General features: G+C 48.3%; 1 protein-coding gene across 2 annotated transcripts in view; it reads right to left on the reverse strand.

Moving 5' to 3' along the window:
- nenya overlaps window positions 1–26664 on the reverse strand; it is a 92413-nt gene that overhangs the window by 19450 nt on the left and 46299 nt on the right. Inside the window, exons 8-14 of one of the 2 annotated variants that reach the window (XR_007602238.3) lie at window positions 22821–22881; window positions 20035–20077; window positions 14553–14643; window positions 13317–13347; window positions 3452–3520; window positions 3347–3393; window positions 3250–3300 (exon numbers count right to left, since the gene is read on the reverse strand). Coding sequence is in view for 1 of the 2 variants with exons in the window: in XM_050192376.2 (XP_050048333.1) it covers window positions 3250–3281; window positions 3347–3393; window positions 3452–3520; window positions 13317–13347; window positions 14553–14643; window positions 20035–20077; window positions 22821–22881 (374 nt within the window). In the remaining variant the exon portion in view is untranslated. The remainder of the gene's footprint in view (window positions 1–3249; window positions 3301–3346; window positions 3394–3451; window positions 3521–13316; window positions 13348–14552; window positions 14644–20034; window positions 20078–22820; window positions 22882–26664) is intronic. The other variant, XM_050192376.2, reaches the window with a different exon arrangement.

Here is a 26664-nt window from a genome sequence, read left to right on the forward strand (position 1 = left end):
AGAAATTATAAATTAATGGAAATGAAAGCGGATGAAAATACAACTTGCCACAGGTGGGGAACGATCCCACAACCTTCGCATTACTACTAATTGAATTACCGCGGCGCTGTTTCCCCATCCACTTTCTTGGGTATTTATGTTTCCTAGTAGAAGGTTGTGGGATCGTTCCCCACCTGCGGCAAGTCGTTTTTTCATACACTTTCATTTCCATTAATTTATAAATGTCTTTATTTCATTTATTATGCACAAGTAATTCCCCCTGTGTTGTCCTTGGTGTCAGTGTTTGTTGGTTTCTTATGATAGAAGTATTCGTTGTTAGACTGGGGAGGATTAGGAGTAAGGATCAACGGGGAGGCATCTCGGAAAGCTACGGTGTTCAGCAATGATGGAGATAACTTGCAACAAATTATTGGGACCTTAGCCGACAAAGTGCCAGAGTAGGTCTGAAGATTAACATGCACAATACTGGAGGGCAAGAGAACGAGAATGCGTAATTGGCAGAATCTGTGCAATAGTAAGTTTATCTATGCCAATTAATCACAAGGGACCCTGGTCATAAGAGGGAAATTTACAGAAGAAAATGATCTGTCGGAGCGCATATAGTAGGCATTCCAAGTTATGACTGGCAGCCTGTCGCTATCCTTGAAAAAGTGAACAGTCATTGCATTCTAACGGTACTAAAGTATGGGGCAGAAACTTTGAGCTTAACAAAGAAGCTTGAGAACAAGTTAAGGACCGCGCAAAGAGCGATGGGACAAAAAATATGATAGGCGTAACGTTAAGAGCGAGGCAAAGTGCGGTGTGGATTAGAGAGCAAACGGGGGTAGCCGATATTCTAGTTGATGTTAAGGATAATAAATGAAGTTGGACAGGACATGGCAATGCGTAGCGCAGACAACTAACTGGTGGCCTGTTAATCTTATAGAATGGGTGTCAAGAGAAGGGAAATATAGTGTGGTACGGCAGAGAACTAGGTGGTGTGATGAAGTGAGAAAATTTTCTGGCATGGCCTGGAGTCGGCTGGCAAAAAGACGGGTAATTGGAGGTCGCTGGGAGAGGCATTTGTCCTGCAGTGGACATAAATAGGCTGATGATGATGAAGCGTCATCGCTGTTGCAATAAACGTACATTCAACTCATGCCCGCGAACATACAGCAGATTGTGCGACTGTACATACGTACGTAGTACGTAGAAATTGGACGGTCGCGCCAGAAGAAACTTTTCGCTGTTTCCCATAAGGTCCCCAAACCGTGTCTCACGATGCGCACATGTACAAGCTTCGAAAACATCGGGGGGGGGGGGGGGGAATTGCACCTCTGTCTCGCGTATACTATGATGATCACTATCGAAAGGGACCCCACGAAGGCCTGTTTGCGTTCTTGCCTTCTTGCCATTTCGTCGGGGCGCGCCTGTCTCTTCCTGTCTGTCAAAGAAAACTGACGAAAGAAAGACGATGCACACAGACTTCTACGAATTCTTACTGGAGATTCATGACGTGTTTAAAACGCTGTGCTAATAAATTATTTGTGCTAGTACAACATGGAAATCTTCACGAAGTTTTCGGGAGAGAACGTCGTTGAATTGAGGTTTGACCCCTATTAGAAAGATGTGCGCTAAAGAAGTAATGTCCGCTTCGGACAGCTCCTTCAGGACAGTGCAGTCAAGGACGCCAAGAGCTCTTCTCGATGGCCATAAATAAAAAACATTTTCCGTCGCTATCTCAAATGTACCGGTCAGTAAACCCGACGATCTCCGATAGGCTCAGGTAGAGTTACTGTAGTAAGCAACTATGGGTTATTGAACCTGCCCTGTCGAAGAGAGCTCATTCTCGAAACCTTTTGGAAAGTAAATTTAAATTTTTTCATAATTCGACAACGTTTCATCGCACCACTGCTTTTTAAATATATAATTAGGTCGTTTTATTTCAAGGTTAACAGAAAATGTAAGATTTCCTGTGGCAGATAGCATAATTCTATTCCTTCAGCTTACTGAGAGAGGCTAACGTTACTTGCACGAGAAATAAAAATGTATAATGGACAATGTTTCACTGATTAACTTTAACTAATTACTTTAGTGCATATAATAACATTTCCCAACTGGAAAAGAGTTCGCAAGTAATATCCTCTTTGAGCGAATCCTGAGGATGGCACCAGTTTAGAGATATGCGTTCGCGAATTGTGCGACGAAATGCATTGGTGTTCCAGTAAATTTTATCCCGAAGTGCAAAAAAATGCACTTTGTCAAAAAATGTAAGCGAAACAACAGTTCGTCTGAACCGCGTTTGGCGGCGCTTACCTCTAAATTGGTTGTCGTTTCATAATTCCTTACAAGTGGATGTGCCTACAAAAGTCGCTGGCTTCAATTCGTAATTTGCAATATGTGCCCTAAAGCAATTGTTTATAAAATTGATTAGCGATATTTTGTTAAGTCAATGATTCATTTGGATTTCATACAAGTGCATTCCAACTCCTCTAGTAATCCTGCTGAAGGATTAGAATTGTGCGATCTACCACAGACAGTAATAAAAAAAGGTCATCATAAAGTAAAACACCTGCTATATTCAATATCCATTCTCTGTGTGAGTATGGACTTTACTTTTCTTTGTAAAGTACCAGCGAGACTCGATTGAAAACAGCAGCTTTTTCCTAGGCAAACATATGCAAAGTGCTTTTAGTACATAATAAAAGCGGAAGCAGATTTCAAGGGAGAAACAAACAAAGTAATGGTAAATAATGTAATCGAGAAAACTTGCAATGATGCACGCAGATACCCCCGCGCGCGCGCGAGGAATGTCGCGAGAAATTGGGAGCTTTCCGCGTCGTGACGTTAAATGGCACATTTGATAGAAGAGTGTGACGAACAGAGCGAATTTCGTCTTAAATCTGGAATGGTCGTACTCAGTCTGGCTCTTTGGCCGAGTGGCTCACTTAAGAACCGAACAAACTTTATTCAACAGCCGTTTTTGGTGCTGAGTTGATGGTGCAATAAAGCATTCGATTTGATAACTGTATCCACGCAAGTTATGCTCAAAGAGAAGCATAACGTAATATTCAACTGCGAGTTCCGTACAAGAAAGCAGCGGAGGCTATAAAGCCTCAGCATTGTCAAGAACGTGGCTGCTGGGATCTTTGAGTGGTAAGCCAGTTATTTGTGGTTGTGCGAATCATTTGGGGCATGGAATACGAGTTAAAATCACTGTGTTGCACACCTGCCTTTTTAGAGGAAATGGTGAAAGAGCACATTACTCACCCTTATCGATGGGTTAAAAGAGCTCTTCGAATCTGTGAACAAACGGAATATCTTTAGACAAGCATTGTGCTGCTAAGAGTGGATATAAAGTACATACTGCCGCCAATTTCGTGTGGTGCGATTGCAGGAATGCTCGTGTTATATCTGAAATACGGAAAAAAAATTCAGTCTCTTGATCCGTGCTCCGCGTACGTACACTCACCGTGACAAAGAATCGGTGCTCGGTGTCCGGAAGCAGCTGCTCATTGACGACTCAGAGTCTTGAATCGACCTGTAGGCACCAGAGGGGCTCGAGTATAGATCACACGTTACACTTTTGTAATAAAATCGCTGCTTTATTGTAGGGATGTGCAAATAGTGATTTTTGAGACCGAATCGAAAAGAATCGAATGATGCCAGAAGCGAATCGATTATCGAATACTTTCTAAAATAATTTTTGAATAATGAATAGCCGTTATCACAATTAATATAAAAACATGTTCGCAAGTTTATCAAGGTTAACAAGTTTCTGTCATTACATAGTACGCTACGAAGCGCTGTTTATTAAGAGCACAAATGAAGCATTAGGAGCAGACAAGTAGTTTCTTCGCATGTACAGGGCTATTCGGTGTTAAGAATGGCCTGCCAAGGTGGCAACGTGCAAGTTATTTCAGCCCGCTGCACGTCTTTCGATCTACCCGCGGTGGGGGCGCCCTTCAGAGAATCAGCGAGGACAGCACTAACCAACCATGCGCTATTCGAGACACCAGACAATGGACCGCGGCGGAAGCCACTGTGCGAGGTGCGCTCTGGAATTTAGAGGCGCCGGCTGGGGTTGGGCGTGACCACCTGGCTACGGGGACGCAGGACAATAAACACCATGATGACTGCGCTGCAAAGGTCGTCTGCTCGCGGAGGGGGTACTGAAACCTGTGTGTGCGTGTGTGTGTTTGTAAAGCGTCCCGCAGAGAGGCGGCTGGTTTACGATGACGTCGAACGTTTTGCCTCACTTAGGGATCTAGGGAACACGAAGTGGATAAAACCAGCTGTTGTCGGCGGTTAGAGTGTGCTCGTCTGCTGTATGCTTCGTCTTGCGGGCTCCATTTGGGAGTCACGCTAGACTGTGTAAATGTATCCCATGTTCAAATGTAAATACTGCAAATAAATCCTGCTCGCCTAGTCCTGTCGCCCCAAGTTCCTCCGATCGTCCTACCAGCCCGACTCCAAATCTTACATCAGGTAGTGCGAATGATCGCTGCGCAGCCCGCAAAGTATGGCTACCTAAGTGACGCGGCCTGCTCCACTACACAAGCTCTCATGTTTTATGTCTACAATATTCCTGCGGACGTGAAAACTTACCATACCTTTGCTCCAGTTTTATGTTTTATTTGGGTGCAGTTCACGTTTAGAAATATTCACTAACTATTCGAAAGATATTCGCATTCACGAATAGTGCATATTCGATTCGGATATAGGACACTATTCGATTGGCTATTCGAATATTCGCACACCACTGCTTTATTGTATACAGCCAGTGCTGACTAAACGATCACCTTCTTTTAACCGTCTGCTGCAGGGTCATAGAAAAGCATAAAATAAGAGGTGTGAGTGAGACAACGGAGCAAAGGGAAACGCAATTGAGCGTCACGTGAAAGGGTAGTGCGGACCTGTCCAACGCCTCAACGTCACAAAGAAAAAGAAGAAACATTAGTCAACACGACTTTTAAAGACGTACCCGATGTTGGAGGTCAGCAGAGAGCTGTCGCACATGGAGGCTTTGATCTTGACACGAACAGGTGGATACTCCACCTACCACTATCGATGTGTCAATCTGGCATGGCATTTTCCTAGCCCGTATAAGTTTCTTATCACATTATTAAAAAAACAGAGGAAACAAGAAAAGAACAGCTGCCCTGGCCGCCCATTATTTGACGACCACGAAACAGATAGTACGGTAGAACGCTTGTCTATCCATGTTTCCCTAAATGTCAGTTTTTTTTGTCATTTTAATCGTATATTCTCTATCTCATTTTCTAAAGCGCCAGTTGTTTTCCTAATGCCTGTCTGGCATTGCTCAATTACTGATTTTCCCGCATTTTCACTTTTTTTCCTATTGTTTACTGCTTACTTTTTCGTTGTATTTCTTTTCTTAAGCTTCTGGTACAAATTCTACATACGCTGCTCAATTCTTGGCCGACGTGTCGCAGATGCTATGCGCCACTAAGACAGCAACGGTTCGTTGTCTTTGTTAAGTGACTGAGGCCAGCTGTCTCTCAGATTGTAGGACTGTCTGCACGCAATCCTACAATCTGAGGACTGTAGGACTGTCTGCACGCAAGGAGGGTATGAGCCATTGCGTTGCTGAATGAACGTGTTCCACGTCAGCTCTCTGAATTTTCACTAATTGCGCCGATTATTCAACTCGGATCTTCATGAAAGCGCATCGACCGGATGTATGAACCTACGTGGACCACCGGGATACCCAATTCCGAGGTAGGCGTCCATTTCTTCGGTAATTAGAGCCGATTTTGTGACCCACGAAGAGCGCCCACCGGCCTCGGCTTCGGCCGAGGGAAGCGGAAGGCCTACTCTCAGGCCGCATCGAGCCGCAGCCAATTACCGACCAATTGCTAATTTGGCAAGCAGACAGGGACCCAATATGTCGACCGCTATGAGAATTGAAGTCGATGGCGAAGAAATTTCGCCGGATCAGCTCACGAGAGCCGAGGGGTGGAAAACCGCCGGCGAGAAGTTGAAGCAAAGGAGCCACGCAAGCCAAGATGGCGCCGAATCCACAGTTGACGTCAGCAACAGACGTGGCGATGACATCTATGGCACCACCGACAAGAGCCTTCGTCACAGGATGACGCGGGTAAACAAGGGCAAGCTGCTCAAGGGCGCGAGAATGCCAGACCTCCCGCGCGAAGACGTGAAGATTGTAATGCGGCCACGCGGCGGGCTTCAAGTGAGAGATGTGGCCCGGGTCGAAATCAGCCGAGCCATTACTGGGGCGGCCCAAGTCGATGCAATTGCAGCAAGAGAAGATATTATTTGTCCAAACCATCAACAGAACATAATCGTCGTGAGTACCTCGAAGAGGGAGCACGCCGACAAGTACGCCATGGTGAAACGCATCGACATTCGAGGAACGGCCCACGAGGTGAGCACTTACGAATCGGCGCCTCACGGAACAGATAAAGGAGTGATACGGGGCATCCCGCTAGAGGACACCGCCCAAGAAATTCAAGACCTAGTGGTGCACAAGCACAACCCGACGGCGTTGCAGGCGAAACGGATTGGCAAGACCAGATCCGTGGTGATCGCCTTCGAGGGACCCAAGGTACCCAATTACGTGCGTTACGGGAACCTGCTCGTTGAATGTTCACTGCACCGCAAGCAGATCGACGTCTGCCACCAGTGCGGCCGCGTCGGACACCGAATGGACGTGTGCCCCAATCCCCAAAATCGCATCTGCCGGGGGTGCGGCATCGCCAACCCGGACAAACAGCATGCGTGCGTGCCCAAGTGCGGCCTGTGCGGCGGCAAGCATCTCACCGCTGACCGGGCCTGTAAGGCAAAATTTAAGACGCCGTACGTGGTGCGGCGCCGGCGCTGGGAGCGGCGCCGGGCCATCGACGACAGCAACCAAGAAAGAGCTCCTGCAGGCCGACCCCAACGCAGCACCTCTTCGCGGAGCCGTTCGAGAACGCCGCCACGCAAGGGCAGTCACCAAAGCCCCCAACGATCGAGATCCCGTTCCCGGGATGGCCCGAACAGGGCCGACCAGGCGCCATCGGCCGGCTCCAAGGACGGCCGCCGCTGGGAGACGATGGGGAAAGGAGGCAGTCGCAGCTCGAGCGCAAGACGCCGGGGGTCCCGTTCGAGGTCCCGGACGAGATTAAGAACCCGGGTCGAGTCCAACCAACGAGGGATACTCGCCGAGAAAAAGGTGGGCTGGACCAACAGGTCTTCCGTCGCTCTAGGGAACGACAGAGAGTTCCCACCCCTCAACCCTACCCCACCTCCCCCCTCTAACCAAAACTCCGCAACACGCCAAGAGTGCGGCGAAAGTACAGAACTTAAAAGACTAATCGAAAGGCAAAACGCCCAGATTCAGGAACAGAATGTGCAGATCAGAGCACTCATGAGTAAAATAGATGCGCTAGTTAGCGGCAACTCAGCAACTAAAATAACCAAAACGAGCACGGTGCCCGAGAACGCCAACGAGAAACGCAAGGTGCCGCGGAGGGACCCCCTCTCACCCCGCCAAGAGCGGAGAGGAGATGCGCAGCCCATGCAACGAGCATTGAATGTTCAAGAAGAGATGGACGCTGAAACCACCGCTGACTGCAAGACGGCAGCAGCGGCACCGCAGACGTCACATCAACAACAGCAACCGCCGCAGGAGGGCAAACTGGCAGCGATACTCGCAGCCATCAATCAAATTAACGAGAATCTCGGCAATATGAATACCAGGTTAGAGGCCTTCGAGGGTCAAATAAAGATCCTGTCAGTCAAGCACGAACGACTGGCGGCGAAGACAGCGACAATAACCGTGAAGAACAAGTTCGCAGCGCTAAGGAATGAACGCGCCAATAAAGTCAAGGAATCGATCGCGTACAGGCGCGGTCGCATCAAAACGTTAAAGGAAGATGGCGCAGACGCCGAACAGTAGAAAGCAAATCCGCGGGGGGGAAACAATGATCATTTACCAATGGAATTGCAGGGGCATCCGCACCAAGGAAGCCGAGTTACAACTTCACATAGATGGGCTCGACCAGAAACCGGATCTGATCGCGTTACAGGAGACACACGGCAGACCCAGACTCCCGGGTTACGTGACCTACACGGATCCGACGGAAGGCGGGACGGCGTTACTGGTGCGTACCAACATAGCAGCCACCCAGCACCTCACGGCGCAAAAGGGCTGCGAACACACGCTGGTCGAGGTTCACACAAGGACTATTGGCAGTGCCGGAAACCTGTTTGTAATGAGCGCATACTGCAGATCGTCACAAAGGCAGTACGACTTCAAAACAACAGTAAGCCAGGCGAAGAGGTTGGCGGGGAACAGGCCGCTCCTGGTCCTAGGCGACTTCAACGCCCCTCACACTACATGGGGTTACAAATACCAATCTAAACGAGGCAAGGCTCTTGCACAGGCAATGGAGGACCAAGGAATGGCGCTCCTTAATGAACCGGGCGTCGTCACCCGAAAGGGAAACAGCGTCAACAGGGACACCACCCCGGACCTGTCGTGGATGGCGGGCTCCCTAGAAGTGGCCTGGCGGAACGAAGACGTAGACCTGGGCTCCGACCACAGCATCATAAGTGTAACGATCAAGGGACCAAGGTACCGGGCAGCCCTCGGCAAAGCCCGGATCACCGACTGGGACCGAATGCGCAAGCACGCGGACGAAGAAAACGAGACCTCCGGAGAAAACGAGGAGGAGGGCAGACATCAAACGTACGCAGAATGGGCGCGAGAACAAAAGATCGCGCTCGACAAATTTACTCAAGAAGTTGTAACAACGATGCAGACGCCCTTCGTCGACGCCAAACTAGCACACATGTGGGAGGCGCGGCACTCGCTCACGCGAAGATGGAAGCGTCAACGACGAAACAAGAAGCTCGTCAAACGCATCGCGCTCCTCAACAAACAGATCACTGAATACGCAACCAAGCTGTGCCGAGAGAACGGGATGAGTACGTGCGACGGGCTGCAGGGAAAGCTCTCGGCGCGCAAGACCTGGTGCCTGCTCAGACACCTGATCGACCCGTTGAGCAGCAAGACCGCAACCAACCGCAACCTCACCAAAGTTCTGAACGCTTACGATGGCAACGGCCAAAGGCTCATTGAAGACCTCAATGCGATCTACCTCAAGACGGAGAGAGGGTGATTTCCGATACCGGAGGAGTACGGGGGACCGGAAAATCCGGCATTGGATGAACCGTTCACCATCACGGAGTTATTAACAGCCATAGACGAGAGTAATAAGACGAGCGCACCCGGAACGGACGCCATTACATACAAGCTGCTCAATAACATGAGTGATGCGGCGGCACACGGGCTCCTGGGTCACATCAACAGAACCTGGGAAAGCTCGAAGTTGCCCGCAGAATGGAAAGAGGCCGAGGTACGGTTCATACCTAAACCCGGCAAACCTCTGACGATCGAGAACATGCGCCCTATCTCGCTCACGTCCTGTGTGGGCAAGGTCATGGAACGCATGGTTCTCAGAAGACTTCAAGCACACCTGGACGAGACAAATCAGATGCCAGCGACCATGCATGGATTCCGCCAGCACCTGAGCACCCAAGACGTCCTGATCCAATTACACGAATTAGTGATTAAAAGAGCAACGAGGCACGCGCCCCGGGGTATACTGGCTTTGGACCTGAAAGGGGCCTTCGACAACGTGTCCCACGCCAGCATGCTCGAGAACCTGCGCAAGACGGGTTGTGGCCGCAAGACCTACGGCTATATTAAAGATTTCCTAACCAATAGAACAGCAACTATCCGGATAGGAAATGAGCGGTCAGAGCCTGTGGAGCTCGGAGACAGGGGTACCCCACAGGGGTCTGTCCTGTCGCCTCTGCTTTTCAACCTAGCACTCCTGCCCCTGCCCGAACTACTCAATCAGATCGAGGGCGTGGACCACGCGTTCTATGCCGACGATATAACGGTGTGGACGAACCGCGCGGGGTCCGACGCCTGGGCGGAGGAAGCCCTGCAGAGAGCGGCAACGACCGTCCACGAGTATGCCACGACCTGCGGCCTGAGCTGCGCTCCACAGAAATCTGAGCTGCTCATGGTACAGCCCGGAAGACCGAAGAAAGAGCCGCCGCCAAAAATAATCATCACCATCGACGGCACAGTGATCAAACCAACGCAGCAGATCCGGATACTGGGCCTTCTGTTGCGCAGCGACGGCAAAGCGCACGCAGCCGTCAACAAAATCAAGACCACATCAGAGCAAGTCCTGAGCATGATCCGGAGAGTCACCAACCGGAACAGAGGAATCAAAGAAGAAGACGCACTGCGCCTGGTGCAGGCATTCGTCGTATCACGCGTAACGTACTCCGCCCCGTACCTCCAGCTTGCGAAGGTGAACCGCGAGACGCTGAACACGACGATAAGGAAAGCAGTGAAACTCGCGATGGGCATCCCAGTCTACTCGTCAACGCAGAAGCTGCTGGAAATGGGTGCCCACAACACGGTGGAAGAGCTGGTGGAGGCACACCTATCCCACCAGAGAGTAAGGCTGAGCCGGACAGAGCACGGTCGGGCCGTCCTACGCAAGATAGGATGGCAAATTGAACAGCAACCGACAACGGAGCCGCTCCCCACAACGTGGAGAGACATTATTAAGACCAAGCCTCTCCCCCGGAACATGCAGCCGGGGAGGAACGACGAGAGACGCTCTGCGCGGGCCAAGGCAATGGCTCGACAGCTGGAAAAGGACCCAGAGGTTCTCTACGCGGACGCCTCGCTTCCCAAGCACGGAACCAGAGCAACGGCGGTCGTCACCACCATCGATAAACTGGTCACAGGCGCGTCGATACGGACGACGAATACAGCCGAAGCAGAAGAAGTGGCCGTGGCCCTCGTACTCGCACAACCGGGAGTGAGGACCGTGGTCACAGACTCCCAGACCGCCTACGCAAGCTACCGCAAGGGGAACATCTCTCCCGCGGCACTAGCGATCCTCACCAAATGCAAATCACCGGGACGGGCCGTTGAGCTCCTGTGAGTCCCGGCTCACTCGCAAGTGGAAGGCAACGCACTCGCCGACCACTATGCCCGAGAACTGTCAATCCGGGCCGAGGACGAGCCAGAGCTACCGCACCCCGTGACAAGCTACAAAGAAATCACGCAAATGTACAGAAGCGGCAGATGTAGGCTTCCCCGTCCGCATCCGCAACTCAGCCGACAGCAGCAAACGATCTTGCGACGCACGCAAGCGGGGTCGCTAGCGCATCCCGTGCTCTTGCACAAGATGTTCCCAGAGCATGACACTTTATGCCGTTTTTGCAGACGGTCAAAAGGCACTCTAGCACACATCCTTGCAGAGTGCACTAAGCTCAAGAACCCCCCACCATCCCTACCCCCCACCCTCCCTAGCCCCAACCCCCCCGAGCGATGGGAGACCTTGTTGTCCAGCCCCGACCTACCGACCCAGCTCGCGCTGGCGGCTAGGGGCCAGGAACTGCTGGACGCATATGGGACCTGAGAATAAGGTTCCACCCCATCTGGTGCCAGCGCGCACAAACCGTCACTAAAGGCTCAGTTCAAAAGTTGATTCTCTCCCTCTCTCTCTGCACGCAATCCATTTCTCGACCACGACTGTGTGCAAAGCGCAAGACCTTAAAAAATTAAATTATGGGGTTTTACGTGCGAAAACTACTTTCTCATTATGAGGCACGCCGTAGTGGAGGACTCCGGAAATTTCGACCACCTGGGGTTCTTTAACGTGCACCTAAATTTAAGCACCACGGGTGCTTTCGCATTTCGCCCCCATCGAAATGCGGCCGCCGTGGCCGGGATTCGATCCCGCGACCTCGTGCTCAGCAGCCCAACACCATAGCCACTGATAAACCACGGCGGGTGCAAGCCTTTGCTGCGCGGTGCACGTACGCCAGTCGCTGAGTGCGCGGTGCCACGCAAGTTCAACAAAGAGCAAACATTTGGAAGGCAAGAACGCTCAAGCGGTATGTGTCCTCAAACGTCCCAGCAGAACGTGGGAGCGACCCGCTGCGCCATAGTCGCGTATCTCGGGACTCGCAGTAAAGTTTTTCGCCCCACCCACCCATCCATCTATCCACCCACCCATCCATCCATCCACCCACCCATCCATCCACCCATCCATCCATCCATCCATCCATCCATCCATCCATCCATCCATCCATCCATCCATCCATCCACCCATCCGTCCACCCATCCGTCCACCCATCCGTCCACCCGTCCGTCCGTCCGTCCGTCCGTCCGTCCGTCCATCCATCCATCCATCCCAGCAGAATCCTCTACCAAAGTCTGCCACGTGTGCGTCAGCATACGTTTTATCTGCTCAAGTCGCGACAGTTCGAGCATGCGGGAGTACTTACACCATATATAGTGCCACACTAGGCCGATGCGAAGGCTTCCCAATTCTAAACTGAGCTTTATGGAATAGAGCTGGTGTGGCCGCTACAAAGGACGTACCTTGTTTGCAATAAAAAATCTAGCTATACGTTATTCTTCCCGCGGGAGTTCGCCATTTGCGCCTTTGATTCTCCAATGATCTCTTTTAGAGAGCTGACGTGAATATTCTTGCGATTGCGCGCTCAGGGCCGCGGCTTCAGAGTCACTGGCCAGCTGAGGTTCTTGGAGGCGACACAGGGTGCAAGCGCCACTCAAGAGACAACCCGAAGCGCCAGACCAACTGCTGCTTCCTGGTCGCCGCGGCACAGCGGCGCAGCCATGCAGCCGGCGTCCTCACAGCGTAGAGCATAAAAGTCGCGTGTGGGATGTTTTGCGGACGCGGAAATGAAACAGTCCAACAGATTATCTGTCACGCTATTGTGAGTGCGTAGCAGGAGTCACTTTAAGACTTCAGCCTAAGGATTCACGCAGGATTCACCCCGTGCGACCAGTTTATACTCCTTGAGAATGTGCTGAGGACATAGCGCATGGTCTGGTCAAGAATAGTCAATGGCATAGCTGCGATCGAATCCTCAGTTCAGATAACCTGTACACAAAATGGCCCATTCTGAATGGTTCCTTACGTCATCCTTGCTTACCCCGTAAAAAAATAACATAAAGAAAGAAGAGATAAAGTCAACGTGAATACGAACATCCTCTGGAATGGTAACGCTCACGGAAGTGCTGGAAGACTTGGAACGCGTAGTGTTCCCGGAGAAAAAAACAAAACAAATAAAATAAATAAATTAATTAATAAATAAATGGCCGAACTTCTTTTTCAATGTTCCGTTTTTTTAGCTATGAACATATAATTATTATGTACGTGATGTGTCGAATCGTGTTAAAATTGAATTAACATTGTAGCGCTAAGAGATTGTAGCGCTGAAGAAGGAGCCGGTTTTCTCACCTGCGGCGGTCAGCGTTTGCTGTTGAAAAGCCTAGAGGAGGAGAAAAAGAAAACGAGGAAGTTGTTGCAATGTAGTAGAATACCGTAATTTCCAATGGCTCGTCACCTTGTACGGAAGACGTACTACTCGTTGAGCTTATGCTCCTCTGGACAAAGCGCGGCGTCAAATTAACCGAGCCAGTTTTGCGATGTTAGCATTTTTTTTCTGTTATGCGCCTGTCAAATGGTATGACATTATGCCGATCGCGAGCCAAATTTCCCTTCGTTCCAGGTTCTTACACGTCGCAGTTAAGGCTGGTGACCTCACATGTAGAATTAGTTCCTCGCAGCTGATTCCACTTTGTTTTAGCTTTGAGGCCAGATAGTGTTTAACCGTTTTTTAGAGCCACCCAGATAGGCAAACCGACGGAATTGGCCCGCGCTAGATTCGCCATGTGCGTCCAGAACAGAACTGTGGGTGTCTGACAGCGCGCACCTTGATTTTTGTGAACGCGTTACGACATGGCGCACGCGGTGCTCTCTGGTTTCGTTCAATAAGCTGGGGTACTAAGATAAGTAGTGTGTTACTCTAAGAACTGTCTTGCCGCAAGGTTGCTAGCTTGAGAACAGGAAGCCATAAGTCACTGTCTTTTCGCTGGCGATGCTCGCGCTCCAAACTACGGACCATACTGCTCAAGAGTATACGTTTCCACACGACAACGACGACGAGAATTGCTCAGCACAAATCGGCACAGAAAAAGCACCAGTAGCAAATTCTAGCGTTCTGCTCGTGCGCAATGCATGTCTTCCCATAAATGGCCACGATTCACGTACGCATACACTGTACATTTTTTTTAGTTTTCTTTTAAAAAATGTTCAAAATGAGAGAATTCGGAAAATTCACTGAATATGGGTTTTCGACGGCTACAACTGCCATATTTGTTTTATAGGGAAAGTAAAGATAATTCTTTTTCGCGAAACTATATATACCTCCAGTATTGTGCTCTTGGCTTGAAAATTTGCAACGTTTGCAAATTTCGTCATAGTTCTAGATGCATGTTGACCCTCATCATTTGTTAGATCTGCCCATGGAGTTTCACAAACGACGGTGACTAAACTCGTGATTGAACAATGTTTCTTCTTTTTCCCCTTATTTCCTTCCTTCCCGCGCGACATAATATGCTTGGACTAAGAACGCCTACATGCTGTACAGCCGCAGCATCATTGAGACATGCAAGGATATTGGGCGTGCCTTACGGAGGGGTGGTGTGACTGCTCCGACGATAGCGCGGCCACGGTGTCGGCCGTCATCATCGTAGGCGTGCTGACTTCTCTGCTGGGATATGCCCTGCGGTGGTCGTGCGACACCTGTCAAACCCCGCGCACACCCACACACAGTGGAGTCCTCTTGCAGTGTTGCAAGCGCTCGCTCACACCATCTGACCGTTTTGCTGCTTACAAAGAGGGACCCTAGTTCCGGCTTGCACCACAGAAAATAGAGCGCGCACGAAAGACAGTGGCGACACACTATTGCAAAGAGCGCGAAAACGCGACTAATATCAAGGGGACCGCAATTGTGCGACAATACGAAACCCCGCAAGTTTTCATCTGCAAATAATCGCAAATACACAAATCAATTTCGCCCTATATAAAACAGGGAAAATTATAAACGTCTGTGCTTGAGGCCTAACAAGCTTTTATATTATCGGCTATGTATAAAAGGACGCCTCACTAAGTTGAGCTCATTTGAAAAGCGTTTTTTTTTATGCGAAAGCGTCAAATGGCCCATTGAGCGCAAAAGCCGGCGTCTGTCGTCTGTAGCAGCCCAACGGCACCTAAAAGCGCACTTCCATTGGCTGCGACACCACGTCACGAGCGCGCCTTGACGGAACAGAGTGGGCGAAAGGGGTTGCCTGCTGCGGCGATAGCGCGCCATGTGTTGCGTGAGGGAGGAGGGCACCGCCGCAACGCCACGTCACCCTCGCTCTCGAAATCCGGCGCGCGGTCCGTGTCTCTCTCACCTCCCACTGGGCTCTGTTGCGCCAACACCACCTAGGCCTTTTCACTCCGATCCATGACGTCATCTTACCTGGCCCGACTGCAGCAGAATCTAATGGGTAGGCAATACTCCCGAGTAGGCAACAGTGATTTTTACGTCACCACATTCATCACGCCAGCCTTGTCAGAAGAACTTTCGGGTCAGGTAGTGTGACTTCATGGATCGGAGTAAACAGAACTTCTGCTGTCTATTTGTTGTTGGCTGCACGCGCCTGCCGACCGACGGCTGCTGATTCTTCCTCGGTCGTCTCTACACAGCAGGCTGCTGATGCTGCTTGCTGGCTACGGCAGCACGTACCGCTACGGTGCATTACTCGCAGCGCAAAGCTCGAAGGGCCGCTCAGTGCCGTTCAAGTGGACATAAATGCTTTCTCATTGACAATTCATAAGTGCTTAGGAGTCCTCGGATTTGTTGTTTAGCATAACAGACTGATAGTTACACGGGACCGGAGCGGCCGCAGGCTCACTGCTGCCAAGGCGGGTGAAAAATCGTCTATATACTATTTACAGGTGTCTTAACGTAATGCTGGTTTTTTTTCTTTTTCGTAGTTGTCCTAAGCGTTTCGAGTCGAGTTTTGTAGCCATGTTGTAGACCTCGTCATGGTTCCAAGGCACCAGCAGTTGGCTTCATGTGATAATATATATATATATATATATATATATATATATATATATATATATATATATATATCGTCAGCCTGGTTACGCCCACTGCAGGGCAAAGGCCTCTCCCATACTTCTCCAACTACCCCGGTCATGTACTAATTGTGGTCATGTTGTGCCTGCAAACTTAATCTCATCCGCCCACCTAACTTTCTGCCGCCCCCTGCTACGCTTCCCTTCCCTTGGAAGCCAGTTTGTAACCCTTAATGACCATCGGTTATCTTCCCTCCTCATTACATGTGCTGACCATGCCCATTTCTTTTTCTTGATTTCAACTAAGATGTCATTAACTCGCGTTTGTTCCCTCACCCTATCTGCTCTTTTCTTATCCCTTAACGTTACACCCATCATTCTTCTTTTCATAGCTCGTTGCGTCGTCCTCAATTTAAGTAGAACCCTTTTCGTAAGCCTTCAGGTTTCTGCCCCGTACGTGAGTACTGATAAGACACAGCTGTTATACACTTTTCTCTTGAGGGATAATGGCGACCTGCTGTTCATGATCGGAGAATGCCTGCCAAACGGACCCCAGCCCATTCTTATTCTTCTGATTATTTCAGTCTCATGATCCGGATCCGCGGTCAGTACTAAGTAGATGTATTCCCTTACCACTTGCAGTGCTTCGCTACCTATCGTAAACTGCTGTTCTCTTCCGAGACTGTTAAACATTACTTTAGTTTTCTGCAGATTAATTTTTAGACCCACCCTTCTGCTTTGCCTCTCCAGGTCAGTGAGCATGCCTTGTAATTGCTCCCCTGACTTACTAAGCAAGGCAATATCATCAGCGTATCTCAAGTTACTAAGGTATTCTTCATCAACTCTTATCCCCAAGTCTTCCCAATCTAGGTCTCTGAATAACTCCTGTAAACACGCTGTGAATAGCATAGGAGAGATCGTATCTCCCTGCCTGACGCCTTTCTTTATTGGGATTTTGTTGCTTTCTTTATGGAGGACTACGGTGGCTGTGGAGCCGCTATAAATATCTTTCAGTATTTTTACATACGGCTCGACTACACCCTGATTCCGTAATGCCTCCATGACTGCTGAGGTTTCGACTGAATCAAACGCTTTCTCGTAATCAATGAAAGCTATATATATAAGGATTAGTCATTCCGCACATTTCTCTATCACCTGATTGAGAGCGTGAATATGGTCTATTGTTGAGTAGCCTTTACGGAATCCTGCCTGGTCCTTTGGTTGACAGTAGTCTAAGGTGTTCCTGATTCCATTTGCGATTACCTTAGTAAATACTTTGTAGGCAACATACAGTAAGCTGATCGGTCTATAATTTTTCAAGTCTTTGGCGTCCCCTTTCTTATGGATTAGGATTATGTTAGCGTTCTTCCAAGATTCCGGTACGCTCGAGGTCATGAGACATTGCGTATACAGGGTGGCCAGTTTTTCTAGAACGGTCTGCCTGCCATCCTTCAACAAATCTGCTGTTACCTGGTCCTCCCCAGCTGCCTTCCCCCTTTGCATAGCTCCCAAGGCTTTCTTTACTTCTTCCGGCGTTACTTGTGGGATTTCACATTCCCCTAGACTATTCTCTCTTCCATTATCGTCGTGGGTGCCACTGGTACTGTATAAATGTCTATAGAATTCGTCAACCACTTGAACTATTTCATCCATATTAGTAATGATATTGCCGGCTTTGTCTCTTAACGCATACATCTGATTCCTGCCAATTCCTAGTTTCTTCTTCACTGCTTTTAGGCTTCCTCCGTTCCTGAGAGCATGTTCAATTCTATCCATATTATACTTCCTTATGTCAGCTGTCTTACGCTTGTTGATTAACTTGGAAAGTTCTGCCAGTTCTATTCTTGCTGTAGGGTTAGAGGCTTTCATACAGTGGCGTTTCTTGATCAGATCTTTCGTCTCCTGCGATAGCTTACTGGCATTCTGTTTGACGGAGTTACCACTGACTTCTAGTACACACTCCTTAATGATGCCCATAACATTGTCGTTCATTGCTATATTATATATATATATATATATATATATATCGAGTATAGGGGATCCATGGAATGCTAAGCAGCCAGACATGGAGCGAAGCCACATTACCTGTTCATACCAGTTTACAGCAATAGCTCTTCCAATGGGCTTCTTTCTTGCTTTCAGTTTTCATTTAATTTCAGCCTGAAAGTATTACTGGTGGCAAACATTTACAGGGTGTGGTTTCCACGAAAGAGTAGAAAGAGGGTGGCTTCCCATGCAGCTTGCCCATAAGAGCTTGCATGTAGACATAGCTGATTAAGGATATTGGCTTAAGCTCAGGCCATATGTGAGTAGGACTGCATTTATATTGCAAAGCAGCTTACATTACCATGTTTACTCAATTTCTACGTGCACTTATTTTTCTGTAAAGGTTAACTAAAAATGACATGTGCATTATAATAGTGTACAAATAATAAAACTGCAATAAGTGATACTCAAGTTGCACCTCCAGTGGCCTTAGAGCTTAAAATGGCTTTCTTTCTTTTTTTTCGAGAGAACAAATCACTACTATTTTTCTCTCACCATAAAAATGTTGTGAGAAAGCAATTAATTAAGGTATTGCACTTTGCATTTCAAAGCGAATAGCTTTTGCTGACTTTTTCGCCCCCCCCCCCCCCCTTTCTTTTAAATGGTCGGTGGTCGGTCTTTCACTGCCAATGCAAAGGCACTGATGCACAGGAAGCGTGTGCTCGAGCAACTGAGTTGCAGGGTGAGTTCGCTGCCGAACGGCAAATATTACAGGTGTTTCAGATGCAGATGCTGTCTACATATACTACAACTACAAATGTGCTGGTTAATGGCTTTGTTCTCTACGAAATTATGCTGTGAAACAATAAACCCTATTGAAATATCCTCACTGAAACAAGTATACGCCATCAAGCACACAATTCCTCTAATAAAGTGAATAGCTTTCCTGGCACGTTCAGCTATTTACTTATACTAAAAATCACTGTCGATGGTTTCTGCACAATTTTTTCCAAGCATAAAAATTTAGGTGCGCATTACAATTGAGGGAATTACACGTTTCATTTCTGACCGTGCAAAATGGGGTGTCCATTACAATTAAGAGCATGTGAGAAACTAGTAAATATTACATTTGAGGGCTCTCAACATCTGTGCAGTGTCTGTTTGTTTTGAAGTGCTCCTCTGTATATAGCTTTAGTTATATTGAATCACTATAAACATGTGTTCGGTGCACAATCTACCCCTGTCTCTACACTTTTATTACACCCTTTGTAGTCATTATATATATATATATATATATATATATATATATATATATATATATATATATATATATATATATATATATATATGTCAGTATGGCCAAAATGTCAGTAAAGATCTGTTTTCCAAGGGCCTCTATTCTTTAAACTATTTCTGTGCCGGATCCTGTGAGTATATGCTCCACTGATTATATATTTATTGCAGACGGCTTTCGGACTCGTCCGCTAAAAATACCCGTTAATAGAAGAGTGGCACTATGCTATAGCTCGTCGGGGTCAGTCTCCACGAAGCTCCTCTAATCAAATGTAGTTCGTATTCAAGCGAATTGGTGAAAGTTTGCCTTACGAATAAGCACAACGTCAAACGCATTCATTTCTCCACAAAGATATGTGAGCAAGAAAGTGGTACTTGGAATCTTCTTGGGGACGCAGTCACGCTTCGATAGCACGTGGACCAATATATGTTTTGGAGTAAGTTCAGAGATTCACTCAAGCTTGTCAATTCCACATGACCAGCGCGCAATAGGCGCGGCTGGTCTGTCAGTGTGGATTGACCTGTTTTGCTATACTATGCGGACTGTTAGGTGTAGGTGGTCGATCACAATATTTTTCATGACAGTAGGAGTTGCTTCAACGCGCAGTAAAGTATATTGGCGCTCTTTGGTCATACCTGACCGTCAATTGCGCCATAAAAATCCATACATCATCATCATCATCATCATCGTCAGTTAAATATGCTGGAGGTAAATTACTTTTGGGCGGCTAAATTTGACCATTCATCTATGTTGCTGTAAACTTACCATGCCAGCCATCATGACAGCAGCTTGGTTGCTCGGGGTGTAGCTTGAAAAAGAAGGAGGAGTAAAAGAAGTTGAATACTGCAGTTTAGGTAAAAAAGAAAGCGTCACTAGCGTTATACGAAACAGTCGAAAGCTTAACGTAAAGCCTTGTGCAAACCAATCGCCAGACGCGAGGGTGTTTACTGAGCAGACACCACTGCTCAGGGAATGAATCGTGCAGCACACTGCGTACAAAAGCGTATACAGCAATGGAGTATTTTCACATTTGCCGCGCGTGCGTTGCAGTGAAGAAAATATATTTCGGTTTTATGTTTTCTACTTCTTACATACATCTAACATGACCATAAATATTAATCTAGGAAAAAAAGCGGCAGTAAAAGTGGCAAATCTTTATTTTTTAATAACAAAGAGGAAAAATGTCGCTGTTTCGCCTGCAAGGCGAAACATCGATTGCGCTAGCAAATTAGAAGACAGCAATACGAAGTAAGGATAGCAGTTTTATCGGTCGTAGAGACATCTAAACATTCGCTTACTTACTAAATTAACAAGCATGGTGACACGCGCGCACAAGCAAACATAAACACATCTCACTCGATGACCGCACACGCCGCTGTCAAAACGCCGGAGTGAAAGCGCGGCAGCACCCTGACCTTCGTGCTGCCTCTTGCTTCAGCGCGAACTAAGCGGCGAGAACACAGTCACACAAAGCTATCAACACTCGACACACTATGTCGCATGCATCGCATATCGCTTTAAAGATAGGGCGTGCGGCCGCACCATAAGCAGCCACCGCCGAAGTACAAAGCCTCCCCCCCCCCCCCCGTGCCTTGCGCGCGACGGAAGATGGCGCGCTTCCTCCCCGCTTTCCTCCTACGCGCGCGAGATCGCAGTCTGACCAACGCATCGCCGATCGCTTTCAAAATAGGGCGCGCGCGGCCGCGCTGTGAGACCGTTTTACCGGCGAGGAGGAACTTAGCCTCGAACCAGCGCACCGCGCCGCTCTCCTCCTCGCACTGGTATGTGCGGATTCCGTTTTCTCCCAGCGACAGCTTGGAAATGTAGCGGTTTCATTGCGAATTAGTGCGATTCTAACGTGTTCTGTCTGGGATATCGGCGATGTCAGATGGCTCAAGGTCGACGGGCTACCACTCTGCTGTATTCGGCTATAAAAATAACTTTAGAAAGCAAGCGTGAAGTGCCTGTTCAGCCGCGGCGACTTCGTGGACACCGTAGCTGCGATAGCAGAGAAGCGTCCGCTTTGTATTGCCAGCATAAACAGGAAGGACTTGATGCCATCGCGTGTATGTTCGGAAGGTTTTGGTCCCAGTGAGCGCTCGGCGACGAACTCGAAACTGGACCCCCACGATCAAATTGGAATATGAAAAAAAGATGCGTGTTCCAGTCGGTCAACTACTGCGAATTGATGAAGCTAACTATTTCTTCGTGCACGCACATCGAACTTATTCTGTTCAAACGTCTTCTAAGATTATCACACTTGGCAACCAACGCTCTGGCGGAATTTGACGGAGGATGTATTATAAAAACAGCACGTGCCGACTAAAAAATGAAGGTGTGTTATTTTCCATTCTGTAGCCAAAGCCATGCCTGCCGCGTAACGGCCGGCCCTAGTTCACACGGGCTCTCCCGTTCTTCCGAATCTCGCCGGCAAGCTGTCGACGCCGCTCATCGAGGGCTGTATTACTGCAGAAAATAAAAATGCTGATGCAAAGAGTAGTTGTTCGGCTTTCAACTCTGACGAGTAGGCGAGGTGCCCTTGCACGCACAGGTACCATTCAAGACCTAAGAGTGCGCATAATCTTTTAACGCGTCGCGTGCGTCGTCACGTGATAGTGGCTGCATATTCGCAGCCACTATCATTTTATCCATGTTAACAGCCTTTCGATCGAGTTATATTACATTTCTTTATTTTGTAGAGCTTGATGCCCCGGTGCCAGATAAACAATGTGTAGAAAATCGTACCGCAAAAACTTTAGGACCATGAAATCTAGCAAATCGTGTTTACTCGGAGCTTCGCATAAGCTGGATTGGGCTGTACGCCGGTGCTGCACACCGCATGACACATGAAAACACCTCTGATTGGCCTCGCCTGAGTCGATACCGTAAGAGAGTTCAAGGCTAGACATACAATAAAAACACGTTACATGTATACGTTACGTGCAGACAATGTTCAGACTTGACCTGCCTCCTATTTCGATCGTGGGGAGAGCTGCGGGAGCGCCTCTAGGCCCGTCGCCGTTCGTATACTGCAGCTATATCGAAGCTAAAAGCTTAGTGACGACACGCTAACAAGTTTTCCAATCCAAATAACTTGTTGAAACCTCTCGGGAAAGCGCGAAAACTTGCCACTCATCGTCAACAATACGTTCGCCGTGCACCCTCCAGCGCGATCCCGCATAACAGCATGGTGCCGCATGGTGCCGCATGGTGATCGCAAAATGGCGGCGCCCTCAATAAAACGGTCTATAAGCAGCCGGAGCAGAACACCCCCCTCCCTCCTTTTCACCGTCGCCTTGCGCGCGAGGGAAGACGCGCGACCATCGTCGGCGCACCCTCGCATGCTTTCACTCGCACATACAGCATACGGCGCGCGGCTACAATGTTTACGCCTTTGGACTTTATACGGTACATCACGGCGACGGCGACTGCAGAAATGCGCCTGGAACACCCATACAATTGCTATCACAATAGAAAGTATGTCTTTTTCTTCACTATATGCTGTTGAAGGAGAAGGAGGTGCAAAGTGATTGTGCATTTATAAACATTACCTTGTTACGCTGGAGTGCTTCTTCCTTTGGGAACGATTCGACGGAGTGAGCAGCGCGAACTCTGTAAAAGATGCCAAAAGAAAGACAGACTGCTGTCGTGCACACTCGACTAGCTGAAAGATATGTGCACAGCTCGTGTACAGTTGCAGGTATCCCTGTGTCGAGGTCTTCTAGATTGCAGCACAGTGCCCTCAACGGAGCAACTTTCTCTACATTCACGTACAAAAGGAGAGACCAAAGTTAGGAAGTGCCTGGGAGACCTCCGATGAAAAATTACAACGTGTAATCTCGGTTTATGACAGGCGAAAGAAGACACAACAGTTAGTCACACATAGTATACGTGCACGGTTACAATAAGAAAAAATAATCTGAAATGCGTAATAAAGACTACAACAACTCAGTAAAGATCACACAACTAGAGACAATAACTATTGATCACCGCAACATATTAGCTGTAATCAGCGTGGTCAGCAGATTTCTTTTACTATTTTTGTTTTTGTTTTTTGCTTTGAGCGGCGCCGGAGGGCCGGGGGGGGGGGGGGGGAGAGAACGATTGGGGTGAATAACGAAAAAGGCGAACTTCGTTTCATACGTTATAGCAGCTGATTCAGGTATTGGATACCTATGACATGTGCTGTTAACTTCTCAAGGCGAAGTGAGAAATCAATGTTTTTTCGAATATTGTCTTTCCAGCACGTTTATCAGCACTCCATTCAACACAGTGCTGATAAGTTCCAACTGGAATATCAATGCATTTCGCGAGATTTTAGGACGCATGTCTCGAAACTGGTGCTAAGCACAGGATTTTTGCTAAAGTATTTCAATACTGTTCGTCTTCAATTTCACAACTGGGCTATGTGCTCTAAAGCGACTAATTGCAAAATTGATTAGATAAACTTTGTTATTTATCTAAGAAAACTGCAGTTTGTCTTGCAAGCAGTGTCCGCTTCTTCAAGTAAACCAACTGATGTGACATAATTGCGACCTCCACAACGGGAAATCCTTCTAATATCTGTTTACGTTAAAATATAGATAACCCGGTAGCCTATATACGCGTATCCAGTTTTCGTTACCCACTTTTGGGTATGTGTGTCCATCGCTACCTATCCGTTTTCACTCCAACATAGGTCTCAGGGTAGTCCATGATCTAATCATCTAATAGGTAAAGCATCGGACTGCTGTGCTGAGGGAACCGGCTTCTAAACCAACCGTCGCACCAACTTGGGTCACTGGGTATGTGACGCTGGGTATGCATGGTAGAGTGTATAAGCGCGACTGAACGAGGACGTAGAAAGAAACAGATACACAGACACAGCGCTTCACTTTCAACTATAGATTTTATTTTCGCACGCATCGATAAATATATACCGTGCGAGCGGAAACAACATAACAGCAAAAAAGAACATTCAGTGGTGCATTTCGAAGAACCGTACACATGTGTAAGGCATGGGGAAAACATGTACTGCAATGGTCACAAAGATAAACCGAGGAATCGTATCTCCTTTTCCGATAGTGACACCGAAGGCTTGTTTACGCACTTTTGCTCTAATTTTACAATTTCGTAGGCCTCCACAATCTCCCTCGTCATCCTGCTATGAGCCTTATACAGAATGGAAGTGCTTTCAAACATGGGCTTGCAAGAACAATCTCGGCAGTGAATACCCAAATGACCCGAGATTACCCTAGTGACGTTATATCGATGCTCTTTTAATCTCTCATTGATGCATCTGCCGGTTTGGCCAATATACGTTCTTCCGCATGAAAGTGGGATGGCATAGACAACGTTATGAGTACAGGTTACAAATTGTTTGCGATGTTGGGTAGAACATGCGTGCCTTTTGTTATTCTCTGTGTTAACCTGTTTGCATAGCTTCTGTAGACGCTCAGGGGTGCATTTCATCGAAATGCACCACTGAAGGTTCTTTTTTGCTGTTACGCTTGTTTCCGCTCGCACGGTATATATTTATCGATGCGTGCGAAAATAAAATCTATAGCTGAAAGTGAAGCGCTGTGTCTGTGTATCTGTTTCTTTCTACGTCCTCGTTCAGTCGCGCTTATACACTCTACCATGGATGCTAACCAATTAGCCCGCCAACGTGTTTTAACTGGGTATGCGCCGCTTTTCAATGAAGCTCTTTCACGCCAACTTCGGGTACTGCGCATGTGCAATTTGGTATGTGCTGCTCTTCAATGAACCTCTCTGACGTCTAGTTGGGTCACTGGGTATGTGCCACTGGGCAAGTGCCGTTCTTCAATGACAAAAAAAAAGTCGCAGTTTCGCCCGAAAGGCGAAGCATCGATTGCGATGGCAAATTAGTAGACAGCGGTACGAAGTAAGGATAGTAGTTTTATCGACCGTATAAACTTAACAGTCGATTACTAACTAAATTAATAAGCACAGTGTCACGCGCGCACAACAAACATTGACACATCTAACTCGATGACCGCGAATACTCGCTGTCCGAACGCTGGAGTGAGGAAGCGCAGCAGCAGGAGCGAGCGAAGTGACATTCGCGCTGCCTATCGCTCCAACGCGAACTAATTAGCGCCGAGAACACAGCGCACACGAAGCTCTCCGCCGTTGGTGCGCCTAGACTCTGTCCCAACGTTACTAGACGACTCTGTCCCCCATCGCAGATCGCTTTCAAGATAAGGCTCGCGCGGCCCCGCCGTACACAGCAACCGCCGAAGTAGAACGCTCCCCCTCCCTCCCCTCCTCCCGGTTCCTAACGGAAGACGGCGCGCTTCCTTCCCTGCTTTCGTCGCGCGCGGGAGATTGAGCCGCCATCGTCGGTTCACCCTCGCAAGCTTTCACTCGCACATACACATACGGCGCGCGAGGACGATGTTATCGCCCTTGGTCTCCATACGAAGCATCAAGAGGATGGCGACGGCAAAAATGCGCCTGGAGTGGCCATATAATTGCTATCGCAATAAAGATCCTTTAAAATTTATCTGGTGCTGGGCGGAACTGAACTCGCGTCATATATATTCAGAATAGTGTCTGAATGTATATTCAGACACGCGCCGCTAGATGGCGCAGTGTATCCAGAGGGAAGCGCGGGAGAGGACCCGGCTGCAGAACACACCTCATACACGACGCGTTTCGGCGGTAGCAATACGGTGTGTCGCTACATTCGTTCAGTGCTAATCACCTTAATGTCACCTGCCATCCTGAGCTCAGTTTATAGTGGCACAATGATGGTCTTCCAGTGCACATGAAAATAAACAAATTAATTTAGAAATTCAGAGGTGATCTAGCGGTAAATGCGAAATAAATGCGTCGCACCCCTTTGAGGTCCCGGGTGCATGATTTAAACCGCGTTCGCCACATTAGAAAGTGTTGTTAAAGAGCTCACTCAACGCACGACCTGCATCTTCGAGGAGCGAAGTGCAACTGACGATTGTAAAGCATAGGTAAACAACTCTAACCAGTGGCGTGCCAACTATTTTTCCAACGGGAAGAGGCGAGCCCCCTCTCTCTCTCTCTCTCTCTCTCTCTATATATATATATATATATATATATATATATATATATATATATATATATTGACGCGAAGTAAGCTGCCCACTACAGGCAACGATCGCCAGAGAGAAGACGACGAAGGGAGCAGTTGTGCCCCGGGGTTTCCATCATTAAAAGAAGGCTGTTCTGTTTCTGCGAGCCCGTCTTAGTTATCTTCGTGACATTTTACTGGTGGAGGTGCTAGGTACATGCTACCACTGCCGGAGACGCAGTGCACCCCTGACACGTCTCCTGTGTGTAGTCCGGGAGAGATTACCCCTATGCACGCACGTACCAGCCGCCGTCTGAAAGGGCTCCAACCTGAGCACGGTCTTTTGC

Source organism: Dermacentor andersoni, chromosome 1, assembly GCF_023375885.2.
Source record: "Dermacentor andersoni chromosome 1, qqDerAnde1_hic_scaffold, whole genome shotgun sequence".
NCBI classification, from domain to species: domain Eukaryota; kingdom Metazoa; phylum Arthropoda; class Arachnida; order Ixodida; family Ixodidae; genus Dermacentor; species Dermacentor andersoni.